We start from the raw sequence: 17,588 nt of genomic DNA, 5'->3' as shown, positions 1-17,588 counted from the left end.
ATTGAAACACACATAACGTTGGCTACCACGTACAAAGTTGGAGCAGTTCACTACTAGTGAAGAATTTTGTCTACCTAGGAACCAGCATTAACACAACCAATAATGTCTGCCTGGAGATTAGACTTGCTAATTAGGGCTCGGCAGGCAAACGAAATGAATAAATTAAATTAAAAATTTAAAACCGGATACTTCAAAAAAAAAACGTTCGAAAATGCATCATCGACATTTTTTTCGAATTACTGCAGAAAAATGGCGTTCGGAAATGCATCATTAAAAAAATGTTTTTTTTAATAACGGAATGACAAAAAAATAATCCTCAAGTGCACCCTGCGAATTTGCAACCCTGTGCGTTTCCTTCCAAATCAACGTCGAAGCCTTGTGTTTTTCCCGCCATCTGTGTGTCATTATCGTTAAAATTGGAGAATACATTCACTACCAGTGATCGGACACCAACTCCGATAAGAGTAGATTTATACTAGGTTCACATATAAGTAGATTATCCTCATTTTCGAGCTTAACACCCTAATCTGTAATTATAACAAGAGATTAGCCGTATAAAATTCGTCCCTTGTTAATCTGTAATTATAAAATAATCTCAGATTTAACCGATAACTTTTCGGTGTCCATCCTAGTTTTATCGATTGTTTTTGCGAAAGAGAGGAGAAATGCCAAATGTAAAAGTAAACAAAAATGTACGCTAGCAAGTAAAAGAGGTTTGTAAAGGTATTTTTAATAAAATGTTAAGTTAAAATATATTTATATTGCTTATTATAGCAGAAAAACGTGATCACGGTGGCACAGAGAAGAAACATAAATTTTCCTTGAGATGTGGGAATAACAAGCACAACAAATTTGACGGTTAATAATCTGAAATTTGCCTGTGTAAACGGGGTGATTAAAAAACTAGCTTTGATTGAGATAATATTGATATGTGAACATAGTTTTAGTCCGGTTTTTGAAATGTTTTTAAATCTCTCCTCCCATCTGATTGACTGCAAATCTTTTTCGTTTTTTCACTCGCCATTCATTATTAGAACAATGTTTTTTATACAATTTCAGAGCCAGAAAAATTTCATCAACTCTTCTTTTTGTTACCCATTTCAATTACGAGAGGTATGTGTCATTGCTAATTTGGACACTCTGTACGTTTTTAGCGCCACCTAGGAAAGAAGTTTTAATGTTGTACCGTTATAAATACGCCATACAAAATTTTGAGAGCGAATTACCTCTTTTGTTGGCAATTCAGAACCAATTACCATGCGAATTAACAAACAAATCGGTGCCGTCTCTAATTTTTATCAGAAATTTACGAAACTAGCCCACAAATCAAAACTGGCATTTTTCTGAGTACGAAAAGTAAAGTTTATAAATGAGTATATACCTAATTTAATACGGGAACTTATAAATTTTTAGGAAGAACCTACATTTTGCATAAATTTTCCAGCGAAGAAAACAAAAACCAAACACAGAGACAGAGAACTGTCAAATCGAATTAAGAATGTGCCCGTGGGAATGGGGTAATTCGCGATCGTAATTGGGGGAGCGAACAAAGTAATTCAGAATGCCGTGGGAAAATAGTATTAGTATAGTTGCGTGAATTTTCATAACTCCCTAGGAACATCGAACAGTGAGTAACAGGGGCGCGTCTTCTCTTTTCCTCCAATTAAAAAACGTACTAGAGCAAAAGCGAAGAAGCTACCTGAGCAGACTGCTCAACTCACGCCTATGTCTCAATGTACGGGCCCTATAGAGGCTGCACGCTACTTGGGTCTCCCGTTGGTAGAGCTCGACGACAACGACTTGGGAACTAGCCGATCTGGGCGGGGTTGTTGTGGCAACGGTTTTACGCCGACTCCAATTCTATTTTTATGAGAAGCTTTTTCATGAAATTAATACACTCGAAGGACGGCTACACACGCTCGGAAAACCGTCTCTACAAGACTTTGCCGAGATATCCAAGAGTGTTATCAACATTCATTGCGTTAACGAAATGGTCTGATTCAGAATGAGCGTCGCAACATCGTAGGGGAATGAAGATTGTATATTGCCTGCCCGTGGCCAAAGTATAGGGGGAATCACTCTCTATTCACTGCAACCTTAAATTAGCATACCACCGATATCTGCTGTAGATTCACCACTGATTCCTTGATTTAGATAATTTTCAGTTTTGTTTCTATATAAGTATTGTATGTATGTATATTTTCACAAAACAATTATACAATTAAAGTATTATAGTACAATTTTCTTGCATCTTTTAAGGCTTTGTTATAACTTATAAAAAAGCACAATTCTTAATTTATTTTTCGACTAAACTAAATTTTTTTAACATTATGCTTTGTAGTTCGCGCTATTGCCTCTGCTTTATTTAGTTGGGTTTGAATTTGTGTGCTAGAAGTTATACATTAAAATTTCTAGAATTAAAACTCAAAACAAATAAAACATATTTATTAACATAATCCTTAAAAATCATTAAAGTACAAACGAAGTTTCTGTGCAACTGAATCAATTATGTAGTAACGCAAAAATACACGTTGGGAGTTTAAGATTAATGGATGTTGATGATAGACTCGCGTCCTTTTCCGACACCTACCCATTGTACGGGCACATTCAGCTCCTTTTCTAGAAAGCGTACGTACTTTTGTGCATTTTCTGGCAACTCCTTAAAATTTCTGATATTTTCGGTACTTTCTTGCCAACCCGGCAGTGTGGCGTATTCAACAACTATCTCGGCCAATTCAGCAATAGTGCCGGGGAAGTGATCTAATGTTTCCCCATTAGCGCGTTTATAACTACACAAGTGTTAATAAAAACAGAGAAATTAAATTCCAAAACTTGGGTATCGTAGTATTTATTATACTCACGCCACAGCCACTTTAATCTCTGGCAAAGTATCAAGAATATCAAGCTTTGTCAGGCAAATGCTCGTATATCCGTTCACAAGCGACGTATATTTGAGTAACGGAATATCGAGCCAGCCACAGCGACGTTTTCGCTTTGTGGTAACACCGATTTCAGCGCCGCGAGTTTGGAGCAGGTCGCCGAATTCCTTTAAACGTATAGTTAATAATCAAATACTCACAAGTAATCAAATACTTACATTAAGTTGTTCGGTAGGGAACGGACCGTCGCCTACACGTGTCGTATAGGCCTTAACTACTCCAATAACCTCTCCAATAGTTTGAGGTGGCAAACCAAGACCAGTAAGAACTCCACCTATACTACAATTGCTGCTGGTCACATAGGGATACGTGCCAAAATCAATGTCCAACATAGCGGCATTGGCACCCTCAACTAAAATCTTCTGCCCCTCCCGCAATGCAGTGTGTAAGAAACAAATTGTGTCCTTTACATAAGGACGCACCTTTTCCGCATACTCCTTGTACCTGGCTATCTCAGCGTCAACATCGATTTTGATCGAAGGAAAAAGTCGCAAATGAGTTGCAACAATTGATTTAAATCTAAAATTGAAATTAATAAATGATTAAGCCTAACTCAGCTTTCTAAGAGTACAACAATCAGGGAATTATTAATAATTTACTTGTCTGTGAATAGGTTAAAGTCGCCCAACAATTCACCAACACGAATGCCATTACGTGTAGCCTTGCTGGAATATGCCGGACCAATGCCCTTTTTGGTGGTGCCGAGCGACTTGCCACCCTTCTCTGCTTCCTGCATGCCATCAACCAGTTGATGGAAATCAAATACCAAATGCGCACGATCGGAAATAATCAAGCGATGTTCAAGCTTTTGCAAGCCTTTTGCTTCATTCTTGGAAAGTTCTTCAAAAAGTGATGGCAAGTGGATGACAACGCCGTTGCCTGTAAGAAAGTTGTTTCTTTAATTTTAAATGCAAACATTCTTTTGAATCAGTGATTTTAAACATAAATCTAAAAATGTTAATGTATTTAGTGTACTTCAATATTCTATCTTTTATGTAATAAATTTGCAGTATCCCCCGGCGAATTTATCTCGCTTAATTGGTTACCTCCCTCTCTTGTTCTAATAAATAGTTCCATGAAAAAAGATTTTCTCAATGAAAAGAGTTCGGTTAGTTAGTGTCGCAGGATAAAAAATAAGTTGTGCAATTGCGTATGCCCTACGTATTCAGCCCAGCAGCAGTGTTTAGAAGCTCGGCATGTTTTCGGAGGAGAGATGTGACAACGATTTTTTAGTGACAGGTTCAATTGACTTTGTAGATGACCCCTGACTTAGTTCTACGACGCTGCCTGTAGTTGCCGTTTGTTTTGCCTCTGTATATAAGNCAAGCGATGTTCAAGCTTTTGCAAGCCTTTTGCTTCATTCTTGGAAAGTTCTTCAAAAAGTGATGGCAAGTGGATGACAACGCCGTTGCCTGTAAGAAAGTTGTTTCTTTAATTTTAAATGCAAACATTCTTTTGAATCAGTGATTTTAATCATAAATCTAAAAATGTTAATGTATTTAGTGTACTTCAATATTCTATCTTTTATGTAATAATCATTTGCAGTATCCCTCGGCGAATTTATCTCGCTTAATTGGTTACCTCCCTCTCTTGTTTTAATAAATAGTTCCATGAAAAAAGATTTTCTCAATGAAAAGAGTTCGGTTAGTTAGTGCCGCAGGATAAAAAATAAGTTGTGCAATTCCGTATGCCCTACGTATTCAGCCCAGCAGCAGTGTTTAGAAGCTCAGCATGTTTTCGGAGGAGAGATGTGACAACGCTTTTCTAGTGACAGGTTCAATTGACTTTGTAGATGACCCCTGACTTAGTTCTACGATGCTGCCTGTAGTTGCCGTTTGTTTTGCCTCTATATATAAACTGTGATGCCAAAACCTATGTACATATGTACATTTATTTAAAGAAAAAATATAATTTAACGCCTGATGGAAATTCAGCATTAGAAACCATTAAGTTTGTTTCAACTTGAAATGTTTAGTGGAAATGCGGCGAGACATTTGTTGGTAGGTGGTTAGGGGTTACACTGTCAGACGGTGTCAAACGCCTTTGACAGGTGCCACGCCCCAGGGAGTGCTCTCGTATAGGCGGTTTCGGCTCAGGCCACGAGATATTTTGAGTCTTTAGAATCTTGGTTAGATATGCTACTCCCGGCGGATACGTATTTTTCGGCACCAACATGCGAGTTATGTCGGGTCCAATGGCTTTGGAGGCTGTCGCCTTCCCGATGGCCACCTTATCCGCTGAAGGGTGCAGTGTGAATTGCTGGTGGGTACGACGAGGCGTAACCATCGAATGAGATTTCCACTCTGGCGTCACGTCACGTTGGATTAGACAGCAACTTCACAGTTGATTAGAGCTTACTCATACCAGAGTGGAACTTCGCCTCTGGTCTTAAAATACTCCTCTCACTTTTTCCGATTATGTTGGTTTAACAGTTGCCGAATCCTCAAATTAAGGTCCCTACCTTGCCGAACTGGCATTTGTGGGTGTGCAAAGGACCGCGATGCTGCTCTCGGTAACGTCCGCGAAGCCCTTTCAATCAACTTTGATGAAGTTGACATNCGCCTTCCCGATGGCCACCTTATCCGCTGAAGGGTGCAGTGTGAATTGCTGGTGGGTACGACGAGGCGTAACCATCGAATGAGATTGCCACTCTGGCGTCACGTCACATTGGATTAGACAGCAACTTCACAGTTGATTACAGCTTAATCATACCAGAGTGGAACTTCGCCTCTGGTCTTAAAATACTCCTCCCACTTTTTCCGATTATGTTGGTTTAACAGTTGCCGAATCCTAAAATTAAGGTCCCTACCTTGCCGAACTGGCATTTGTGGGTGTGCAAAGGACCGCGATGCTGCTCTCGGTAACGTCCGCGAAGCCGTTTCCATCAACTTTGATGAAGTTGACTCAGGTTCGGTGGTCCTTATTTGACGATATGACTATAGGCAGGTGGTCTGATGCGAGTATTAAATAAATTAAAATTGACTATTTATATAAAAAATTTTAATTATTAAATAAAGTTTCTATAATGACCATCAGTGCAAATTACAATTCTCGAAAATCCCGGAATTATTTGCCAAGAATGCCGAGACTTGCGGGACCTTAAAAAGGCCGGGATCCCGCTGAAACTTGATACTAGCTTTAATTTTACTTAGGGCTTGAGAATTATGACTTTAACGTCTATAACGTTCAAAAAATATATGCCCTTTCATTACATGTGATGGAATTTTGGTTAATTTTAGTTTTTTTGATTTCCACTCTCAGAAATACAAAAGTTATACTAAAAACAATGTGCCTATTTAAGTGAAGCAGGGTGTATATTTGGGTGGTAAAAAATAAATAAAGTGGGAATTTTAATGCGCTCACCCCCCTAGCATTGTTCTTTACCGAAAAAAATTATACCTCTAGTTTTTTCGCCAATTACGTCTTGTGACATTCGCAGACGGTGCCACATCTTTGGAAGCCGTAGTGGCACTTAGCAAATGCACGAATCATTGATTAAACAGTTGAATGCAAACTACTTAATCTTCTGAATATTAACTTGTATAAAATTATGTATGTAGGTATGTATGCACATCATATGTATGCATGTATGTACATTAGGGTCGTCTAAAAATCGTTTGTATTAACTTTTTGGAATTTTCTTGCTGCCAACCCCCGAAAATTATAGAAAACGGAAATTAAGAGGATCCGTATTTTTTTTTTTAAATCGGTTAATATTTAATCGTGCCGCCGGGTCTTTGAAGTTGTCCACCTATTTTATATGGGGAAAATATCTTTTTCTTTTTGAGAACTGCAATAAAATCTTTCCCTACAGAAATCTTCTAACAATAAAATTATGATGATAAGTTAACGCTAAAATTTTACTATTTTTTAAAACGTGCGTGATGTTGTTACGAACACATAAAATAACTCAATTTTGTAAATAAGAGATGAGATTATCGGTTATGAAAAAGTTGTTGGTAACATTTTAAAGTAAAATTTGTGTCACGATTTTATTGTTTGAAGATTTTTGAAGAGTAATATTTTTATATTTTTTTTGTTTTTTTTTTTAATTATTAATTTGTGCTCTTTTAACAGTACTTCAACTACATGAATTAGATTTTACAGTAATTATTTTGCAATCAAATTTCTTGAATGAAATTTTTTTTGTATTCAACCAAAAATTATTTATTTATAACGACTCTATAACAATTCTACGAAAAATATTTCCCCGATATGAAATATATGGAAAACTTCAAGGTCCCGGTGGCCCGGTTAAAAGTTAACCGATTTCAAAATATTTAGAAAAATACGGGTCTCCTATTTGCGATATTCTTCAATTCTAGAGGGTGGCTGTGGAAAAAATTTTGGACCACCCTAATGTATAGATGTGCTAGGTTGCAATGTACTTAAGTACGCGGGCTTACAAATGTATGTTAATTTGGTGATATGCGTGACAAGTGGTACTCAAATAAAAAAAAATTACTCTGTTACCGTAATAATTACTTCAATTATGGGACAATATCAACGATGTTTATTATATAATAAATATTCACAGATACAAAGTATTTATTGGTATAATGCATTTATATCACGATTCCGTACTGAAAACGGTGCAACTGAAATGATTAAAATTAAAATTTTTGTTTAATGGCAGATAATAAATTGGTTAAAAGGTAATTGGCCGTACACTTCAACTCTGATGCTTGGCAATTGCATCTTCAGAAAATGTATGTACAAACACACACTCATACATACATGCTCACGAAATGCATTTTGGCACACAAAATTCCTACTGAATTTTCTAAAATCAAAAGTCCAACCCACATAATGCCCATGACCGTAAACTGAGGGAATAGCCGACGTAAACTAGAATCACTTCGAGACAATGAATGAGGTATTTCTCTGTTCCGAGTGTGTGTTGGCATGTTCATTTCTCATTTCTTTTCTTTCAATGAAATAATACCGTCATAGTGTGCGTGACATTGAAAAACAGAAGTGCCAAGTTTTCTTTTTTCAAGATCAAATTTTAAAACACGCAGGAACTTAAATGAAAAAAAAAATTATCTACATACGTACATAATATGTATGCTCTTACTTTCTCTTAAATATGTATGCACTTATATACATATGTACATACATATATCACAATTTGATACTCCACTTACCGATCACAGAAATACATTTCTCGTTGACAATGCCACTAGGAAGCAGGTGAAAATCAAATTCTGTGCCATTAGCTACAACAGTGTGACCAGCATTATTTCCTCCCTGAAAAAAAAGATATGCAAATATACACATACATATATGAAAAAAACTTTCGTGATAATTGGAATTAATTATAAAGCAATTGGTTAAAAGGTCAGAGAAATAAAAATGACGCCGAAGATGACACAACACCGAAACGGAAAATAGTATAAATATACAGTGACGAATAAAAGTATGGACACCGAGAATTTTTCACAATATACGCAGAGCTTTTTATCGTAATTTCTTTTCGCAATTTTTTTACAAAAATATAAAAAATCAAGAGAGGTTAGCAATTTCATTTGCGGTATAATTAAAAATAATTTTAAATATTTATGGTGTGGTGAAATGTATATTACATAAAAATTAAATAAAGAGCTAATGTAACGTTACTTCAGTGCACTTAGAACATTTTCTTTTAAAGCTATGGATTTTCCGACTTTTACCCATTTGAATTATACGAAATTGGAAAAAATGGACTTGTTCGAGATGCAATCACAACCGCAATATTCCACGATTTATTAAAGTATCACGTTCGGTGTGATTTTTTAGCAACAGGTTATCAGTTCGGAAGTTGCAAAAGTATTGCAAATTTTACATCAGTGCTGCAGTATTGCCACTTTTATTACGTGCCTCGAACATGCCCAATATCTCTCATTCTGCATCAAAAACTAAAAAAAAAAGAGTTTTAGAACCTTTGTGCTCTCAGGTAACTTAACGCATAACGCATGTTTAATATTTCCTTTTTATGGGGTTTGCCACATGCTCTCGATACTGCTGTACGACAGTTCCCCCGGGAAAGCGCCCATTTTTCAAAACCTTCATGATAATATTCTTTTGTACCAAAATTCTACTTCACATATTGATTTTCAAAAATTTGGATCCAATATTTAGTGAAATATCAAAAGTTTTTGAATTTTTCGAGCAAGGGGAAACCTATATACCAAATTTTGTTTAGATATCTCAATTTTTGCTCGAGTTATCGGTTGTAGGTGTTCTGACAGTACCGATTTTTTTTTTTGTATGGGAATGATGCAGTCTACTGTACATAAGTTGACTATGATTACTGGGCCGAGCTATCATAGTAGCAATGTCACTAAGTGCATTTTAAAATTTTCAGACAATAGCCTCATGCGATTATCGATTATATTTTTTGTTGTTTGTGTGAAAAAATTTTATTTTATCAGTATTTTTCTTTTAATCAAAATATGTTGAAATAAAAGTGAAAAAAAAAACCGAATTCGAATTTTTGACCCAAACCGAACACTCGGCTTTTTTCTTGAAGTTCGGCCGAAACCGAACCGACCCCGAAATTTTTAGAGTAAAAATTACATAGCTTGAAAAAATCAGTACTTTTACTCAGTAAAAGTACACACGATGTACCCAGCGAGATTACCTTCGAATATCTGATCCAAGCTCCTCCATTCTACATATTCCCGCTTATAAAATTCCCAAATCAAATTGCTTTGAACCACTGCATCTGTAAAGATACGGTTTTAATTAACACTATAGAGCAATGGCGGCCGCTGTGGTGTAGTGGTTAGAAATGCGCGCTGCCACTCCGCAGGACCTGGGTTCAAGCCCGGTTAAACACGACATCAAAAAATAAAGAAACAAAAAAAGTGTTTTTCTATTAGCGGTCGCTCTCGGCAGGCAATGGCAAAACTGCGAGTGTATTTCTGCCATGACAGCTTCACTTAAAAATACAATCGCCGTTCGGAGTCGGAGTTCATTTCCAAAAGTCGAATAGCGGGATTTACACGATCAAGCATGTATATCAAGAAATAAAAAATTTGCCATAAAAAAGCAATAAAATGAAAGGCCAGAAACGCTACAGAGGCACTCAAATTTAAAGAAATGTAAATTTTTATAATTTGTAAAAATTTTCTCTACAGTTTTTCGACCAAATAACTCGCCAATTTTTGCCGAAACCGAATCGAATCCGAACTTCATGGCCGAACTGTTCGGTAACCGAATCCGGACTCGAAGGCTCGGTCGAACACTAGTTGTTATACTCCTGAATGCGCCTTGATACAATGCAAGTATAGATATGTATGTATATACTGCTAGAGCTTGAAGAAATCCGAACAGATTTGGCGTTCATAAAGCAAATTTTAGTTATTTGCTAATATGTAGGTATACTAAAGCTTCAAACAAAAAGTTTGACAATGCAAGGTTTGAAAATTACAATTACAACAACTGTGAAAGAGTTCTACACACATATATACTTACATTAAAAAAAAAAAAAACATTTCAAAGTATTTTGGCCAGAAAGCCTGCCAATACTACAATTGCTAATATAAAAGATATATGTATTACTTCTTGGCTTCACAACTAGGCGAGAAGATGTATCGAAGTACTCCCAAGCAGAATTAAGTTTATTAAAACTTTAGGAGTTTTTCGTAATTTTGCAACAATTTTAAAGGACCATAGGTCATTTTCGATTGATAATTAAAAAAAATATATATATTTTATACCGTAGTTCCGACATTATTAAAAAAAAAATACATAATGAAAATATTAAATAATTGAAATTAAAATGAAAATTTTAAACGCATCTGCTGAAGAATCTCCTCTTTTGAGTTGTGACAGTTTTTTTTAGTAAATTAGCGATATTTATGTAGAGGCCTGCATGATTGCATAAAAATGTAACATGTGAATAATCGCCGATCGCGCACTTTGCAACGAAATATACATATGTATGTATTTTAGTGCTAAACCCACCTTATAATTCATAAAATCTCTTCTTGCGGTCCCGACAGGTTTCAATGCAACGAAAGTGTGTACCCAAATTCGACATTCTCATTGCAGTTTATACATATCTATATACATATATACATCATCAATACATCCATACCTTGCAGGGATATTTTATCGATGTATGACTATTGAAATAGAAGTTGGGAGCTGGCACCATTTAAGCTGATAACAAGTGATGGTTATGGGCATGTGTATATGTATATGTATATAAATAATGGCAGTTCGTTTATAGCATAGTAATATTTGTATATAATCTACGTTTACAATGTTAAGTACATATATAAAATGTATACTTATGTATCTGTGAAATTTGCATTGCCTGCCTGTATGCAGCTAGACATATGTGCACACATCACACCTCCGGATAAGATAAGATTAATAAGTATCTACGCGTGAGTTAACAATCTTATTTGTTTATACTTTATTCACATGGGTTGCAAATCGAAAGATGTATTATATTCCGAGAGCAATTAAGGACTATTAAATAGCAAATTACATAACGTTCTTAGATGATATATCAGTAACATCCAGTTTTAATCGCACAGTAATAATTTGTTGCGTTCTCCAAATTACCAGAATTAACTGGAAATCGAATCACGTACTTGATTCTCTTGCAAATGAATGGACAAATAATAGAGTAATTAAGGTTCTCTCTTTGTCGGAGGTTACCAGTTTTAGTCCGAAGATTTTTTGCTGGCAAATGTATCCAACGAATAGCTGTAGTATGTTTGAAAACCAAATTGTAAAGAAATGAAAAGGGCAACTTGCTAATGCACGTTGAAAAATATTTTGTTACTTGTATAAGTGGGCTCTAATGAATTTGTAAGTACCCAACAAGCAAAATAAACTTAAAGTACGTTTTTTTTTTTAAGTTTACTAAAATAAACATAAAACTTACAAAACGCATATTTTTGTGGTTCAAAATACGCTTGAAAAAAGCGTACAGGCATCCATACACCTGTGCGATTCCGTCGGAGCGGAGCCGCATTGTTTTTGAAGCTACAAATTTCATTTTATAAACAAATGAAAATATTTTTCATCAACAAATTTAATTTTTAGCATTTCTACAATAAACATGATTCGTTTTCTTACGTTAATTTTGCTTAAACTTTACAAAATTCGTCTATTGATTGGTTCTCAAAACCCGGCAGTCTGCAATTTCGGCACAACGAAAAGGGAATGTGTGAATGTTCGCAAAATCGCACAAGTGATTGATGATAGCATTGTTGTAATTTTTGTCGGAACAGATTCGCACCGACAGCATCGCACAAGTGTGTGGATACCTTAATACATATAATCGAAACGGCACACAGTGGTATTTCGGCGGAAAAAAATCAAATTTTTTGAATATTCAATTTTTATATTTGAATAGTTTGGCCTAACAAAGTGATATTTGCCTAACGTTTTTCTGATAAATCTTATAACTGTTATGTCCCTGCTTTTAACGTAACCTTATAAAGTAATAATGGCATTTAGGGTATTTTTATGTGTTAAAATAAACCGATTACTCCCATTTTTTATGTTTAGTAATAATATTAGGTTAGAGGTTTGTATGGGAGGTATACTTTAAAATAAATAGATCACGCCAATTTTTTTCTTGATTTATGTCCGTAAGTGTTGTATGCAAAAAAATTTAGGTTCTATGTCAATTCCTTCTAATTTTTTCCAAAAAATGTATGGGGCTGTACCCCTGTGCGCCACCTTGTTTATAAGCGTATGAATATAAGTTTATAATAAATTTTAAAAATAAAGTATTTTTTCTTGGTTTTGTCATAAAAATCTGCATTTTATTTTTAAAATTAGGTGATTTATAAATAGTCGCTCTCCACACTTATGAAATGTTCATTTGAAAAAACTTAAAATAAACTTTATCTGGGCTATCGCAGAATCCATGGTAGTCCGATTCCGAATTGCTACCAACGTATGCACTCAAAGTACACTGGCGACAGAAAGTATAGACTCGTCGTACTTTTAAGAATTTCAGCTATATTTCTTTAGTTTATTTTATGTTTAGTATTATTTTTTATAAAAGCCTTGGTAAATAGTTAGTTATACAACAAACACCACCACTTTTCAGACTTTGAACAAAAATTATAAAAAATCGACAAATTTTCACAAAATTTTTAAACTTTTTATTCGGAATTTTTAGAAAAATTTTTGGTCTCAGTCCAACAGATACGCTCCAAAAATTTTGCCTGAAAAATTTTTTTTTTTTGTATGTAAACACATTCAGCTCACACATTTAAATAGTCAAAAATACCCAACAAGCCTTTCTGTAAGTGTTTTTAAAAGTAACTTTAAGTAAGGTTGCTACATTAAGTATTAAATAAGCGTTTTTAGTACTCAGGGCTATCACTGAATTTATCGTAGTCCGAATTTTCGTAAAATCTACGAAAGTGCCTTCCCTGAATCCGAATAGCATATACACTGGCGGCAGAATTAATAGATTCGCATTACTTTGAAGGGTTTTTGTTATTTGTATTTCCATGGTTTATTTTATATTTAATATTTTTTTAAAAAAGCCTGGCTAGTTATAAATCAAACACTCCTTTGCAAACTTTATACAAAAATTCGACAAATTTGCACCAATTTTTTATTCAGACCAACATTGAAAAAAATGTAGAAAAAAGGTTTTTTTCTTAACAGCGGTCGCTGCTCGGCAGGCAATGGCGAACCTCCGAGTGTATTTCTGTTATGAAAACGCTTCTCATAAAAATAGAATTGCCGTTCGGAGTCGACATAGCAACTTGATTAAGTCTAGAAAAAAGAAGTCTGATGAAGAGATGTGGTGATCTCCGAAATAGCTGCTATAACTTCTACCGCTTAGACTTTGTTGCCTTTTCAATTTTTCCTAATAAAAAATCGTGGTACAAAACTCAATAAAAATATTAAAAATAAAATTATTAGTATTATTAAACGTGCTATATACACATGCTAAATAAAAAACGTTAATTTAAATTGTAACAACTGCATACACAGGACCCTCAATTGTTTTATTTCGAACATGGATAGAGCAAGTCAGGCTACTTTGCGGTTCTTTAAAATTTCTTTAAGCCCATTTTAAAAGTTTTGACCAAAAAGGAGTTTATCTTTAGTTGTCGTGGTGTATCAGTGTCAACCTTATATATATATAATTACATATCTACGGCTGGGTGGAAGATCGCCCTATCTCGTCCGGCGTTTCGAAAATGCACCATCTCAGCAAAAGGTTGAAACGCCCTATTTCAGAATTTGGAGATAACCATTTAACCATTTGCTGAGATAGGGCGTTTCCCAGATAGAACGAACTTCCACTCAGCCGCCGATATGTATGTACACACTATGTCGCTTGTAAAAATGTAAAATTTACTATTGCATGGTACTGATTATAATGAGAATAAAATAGAAAGAATCAAGCATAGTACTAATTTGGCGCTGCAAAAAAAATTTACAATTTCTTTAACATTAAGCTGAAGATAATTTTTTCCTTCCAGCCTAATTGATAGTGGTCCAACCCAGTCAGAGTTGCACATTTCTTGGGCCTGCCTTTTGTTGAGCTCGACGACAACGAATAACAGCAATCCGATCTAGGTACGGTTAAGTAAGCCGCTACAACAACCACAAAGGCAACCACAGAAATAATTCATATAAATTTGTAACAAAGCTAAAGGTAATTATCATAAGACAAAAACTAGAATGAGGTTACATTTTAACACTGAACGTTGTTTTAATAAAAATTTTGCAAAATATATAAACAGTTTGTGGGAGTAACTTTCAATAGCTAGGAATGTTTATGTTTAACTGGTCCAATCTCTCCTTTAAAATTTGAACATGAATTTGCCAAGTGATAGCAGCAACATTTTGAAGTGTTAACTAATTTAATAATAACGATGTAGGATTCGGTTAGTACTAAGTGAATTTTATATAATTTTTCTTAAAGAGCAATTTTAATTCTACATAGTTTTGGCTTGCAAATATTTGGGATTTTTCCTTTAACTTTGGAACCAATTTTTGTAAATGGTTACTGTGCAATATTGTTACTATTATTATCAATTAGGCTGGACCTAAGGAAACATTTTGTAGCGCCAAACTAGTTCTACGCTTGATTCTTTTTGATTGAAAGAAAAATTGTATGTATACATATATACTACATAGCTTGGCGAGATATCTGAAAAATATTGTCTATAACCAAAAACCTGAGTGATGCGATACTTTGTATAAATAATATACATACATAAATATGTACATACCTAATATATGTGACTTGCACACGATTCTTACATATATATGCACATAAATAAATAAAAGAGAAAAATACAAGCACAAGTACATAGCTATGTATATGGACGACGTACAGGCGAAGTGCGCGGCAAAAATGAATCACAATTGACGGTTATTCACCACTCATATGAAATGAGAAAAACGCAAAAAATGTGATGTTATGTAAACATAGAAAAGCCGAAAATGCAAGAACAGAAAAATTTGATCAAGCAATCACATGCATTGACTATGTACAGGTATCGTGTGTACATTTTTCTTATGAATGAATGTATCAGCAGGTAGCAGACGGTCCAGGCACTTAAGAGTAAGCGGAAAGTTGTAAGTATTCACGTTGACTTATTCTTCTTTTCAGAGGCTTTAAGATTTCGCGAGCTTAGTGGCACAGACGGACAGGAAATTTAATATGTATTTATTTCACATATGTAATTCCTTTTATTATTCTCGCCCGCGTGATTACTGGTGAGTGTACGATATGGTAAAATAGGTAGACATATGTATTGGGTGATTCCGCTCTTCTAGATATTGTTAATGTGCGGTTTGCTTACCTGACACCTGCAAACGATGTCCACTTCCAGTGCCAGCATGTCAACCACTTTACCTTTGCCCTCATCGCCCCATTGAGCTCCGAGGACGACAGCAACCTTGGATTTGTACATATTGAGGCGCCCTTGATGCAATGTCTCATAGTTGCTGCCGTTGACAACACTGCTACTTGCCTTCGACATCTTCACACGTTTAGTTGGCGTTGGTGGCGCTATTTTGGCAATATTCTATAAACGACCGAGAAGTTGAACAATTTGTCTACGGTCCCAAACGCACCCTAAGTACTTTTCCCGACTCAAGCAAAACTTGTAAAGAAATCACATCGAATAGAAAAGCACATTTATCGGCCTATTCGGAATGTGTGATTTGCCAAATGTCATCTGTCAAACCATGCGCATTGGAATTTTTCGTCATGGTTGCCATTCTCACGAGCAACAGGACGTTCACATGAGGTCCGTTCCCGTACGCAGGCGTACTTATTACCTAACGTAACAAAGAACGTAAATGTATATGAAGCAACGAAGAACGTAAAAGTATAGGAAGCAACAACTCGTTAGTTTTAACAAAGATCGTAAATGAATACTTGTTTGGAGTATCTGGAGTCAACTGTAAATACATGGTAAGCGCTCGGTTGACAAAAATTTTAAAATTTTTGACCGAAACTCGTGAAGGCAACCTTGTTGTCAAATGGCATTAGTGATAAAACACTTATGTAAGTGATTTTAGAAGTTTTGACTTAACATCATAATACCATGGGCCATTTATGCAAATAATGCATGTTTATTTCATTTTTTGTTAAACTAAAATCTTAATTTAAGAGTTTGAAGAAGTACTGTCATTTGAAGTTTAGAAGAACAATGTCTTAACTCGAGATAAGTTATTTTTATAAATGTCCACTTTTAATTTGGCTGCCTGTGATTTCTTCAATTTTACATTTTAGAATTTTTGTGGCCCTCACAAAGAACGTAGATAACAAGCGGGGACAACTCGTTATAATTGTAGCGAAAGTGCGCAACAGGGGCTTCTCTTTTGCCCTAGTGCGTTTTTTGCTTGAATGAAAAGATAAGGCACGCCCCTGATGCGCAATTTCGCCACAATTATAACGAGTTGTCCCTTCTTGTTATCTACGTTCTTTGACCTACCGACAAAGAACCTAAATCTATAAGAAGAGACAACATGTTATAATTGTAGCGAGTGGGAACATCAGGAGCGAGCCTTCTCTTTTCATCCAGTCTAAAAACATATTTGATTTACGTTCTGAGTTGTCACTTCTTAAACATTTATGTTCTTTGAGAAAAGCGATTAAATCGTGAATACGGCATCACTGCTCATACGTAGACTTGGCAGCTCTTTCGTGGAAAGCACACTTTTATTTTATCCATCAGAGGTCGTCTTAAAAACTGTCAAAATATATAAGTTTTTTTTAGAAATTTCAGTGGCAAAAATACATCGATGTTTTCTTTGATTCGATGCATCGAAATGTACTTCGATATTTTGCGATGAATCGAATTTATCATATAATGTTTGACAACAAAATATGTTATTAGCGAAATTGTACAAAATTGTAAATAAATTACTGCAACTGAGCTTATTAATTTTCTGACGGAACTTTTTCAAGCCTTTTAAATATTTTGGTAAATGTCACTTCTCTTTTTTGAACAATTGAAAAACTACAATAGGGGTCTTCCTTTAAACTCGTCTAAGCTTTGTAAACCTCGTAAAGCTCGTAAATTCACGAGCCTCGTAAAAGAACTGTTAGTAAAAATCTACGAAGCAAAAACTGTTTCACAAAATCCTGCTTGAACTCTCAAGCAGTCACTTTACGCACCTATTTACATATTTTCTTACATCGACTATTTA

At 35.1% G+C, this 17,588-nt stretch overlaps 1 protein-coding gene across 2 annotated transcripts; it reads right to left on the bottom strand.

Moving 5' to 3' along the window:
- Nucleotides 1-2,369: 2,369 nt before the first annotated feature.
- Adss (adenylosuccinate synthetase) lies at nucleotides 2,370-16,101 on the bottom strand. Of its 2 annotated transcripts, XM_017619523.1 has the most exons (7): nucleotides 15,731-16,101; nucleotides 8,087-8,189; nucleotides 4,271-4,351; nucleotides 3,539-3,737; nucleotides 3,098-3,458; nucleotides 2,862-3,046; nucleotides 2,370-2,789 (listed from the first exon to the last, which is right to left on the bottom strand). In XM_017619523.1, the coding sequence occupies exons 1-7, from the start codon at nucleotides 15,908-15,910 to the stop codon at nucleotides 2,546-2,548; spliced, it is 1,353 nt and encodes a 450-aa protein (XP_017475012.1). In that variant the 5' UTR covers nucleotides 15,911-16,101; the 3' UTR covers nucleotides 2,370-2,545. The 2 variants fall into 2 exon arrangements, with proteins under 2 accessions (XP_017475012.1, XP_017475013.1); XM_017619524.1 differs by lacking the exon at nucleotides 4,271-4,351 and having other exon boundaries at nucleotides 3,539-3,818.
- Nucleotides 16,102-17,588: the final 1,487 nt, after the last annotated feature.

This window comes from Rhagoletis zephyria, unplaced genomic scaffold (genome assembly GCF_001687245.7).
Source record: "Rhagoletis zephyria isolate East Lansing unplaced genomic scaffold, Rhagoletis_zephyria_1.1 Rzeph_scaffold_01890, whole genome shotgun sequence".
Lineage (NCBI taxonomy): Eukaryota > Metazoa > Arthropoda > Insecta > Diptera > Tephritidae > Rhagoletis > Rhagoletis zephyria.
This window is presented reverse-complemented; position numbering and strand designations above follow the sequence as displayed.

Bases quoted from the DNA above. Each gene is read 5' to 3' on its own strand.
- Adss (XM_017619523.1), bottom strand. From the start codon at position 15,910: ATGTCGAAGGCAAGTAGCAGTGTTGTCAACGGCAGCAACTATGAGACA. The intron at 4,352-8,086 runs GTAAGTGGAGTA...ACTTTCTTACAG, and splicing joins GAAATGTATTTCTGTGATCG to GCAACGGCGTTGTCATCCAC. The intron at 2,790-2,861 runs GTGAGTATAATA...ACACTTGTGTAG, and splicing joins GAGATTAAAGTGGCTGTGGC to TTATAAACGCGCTAATGGGG.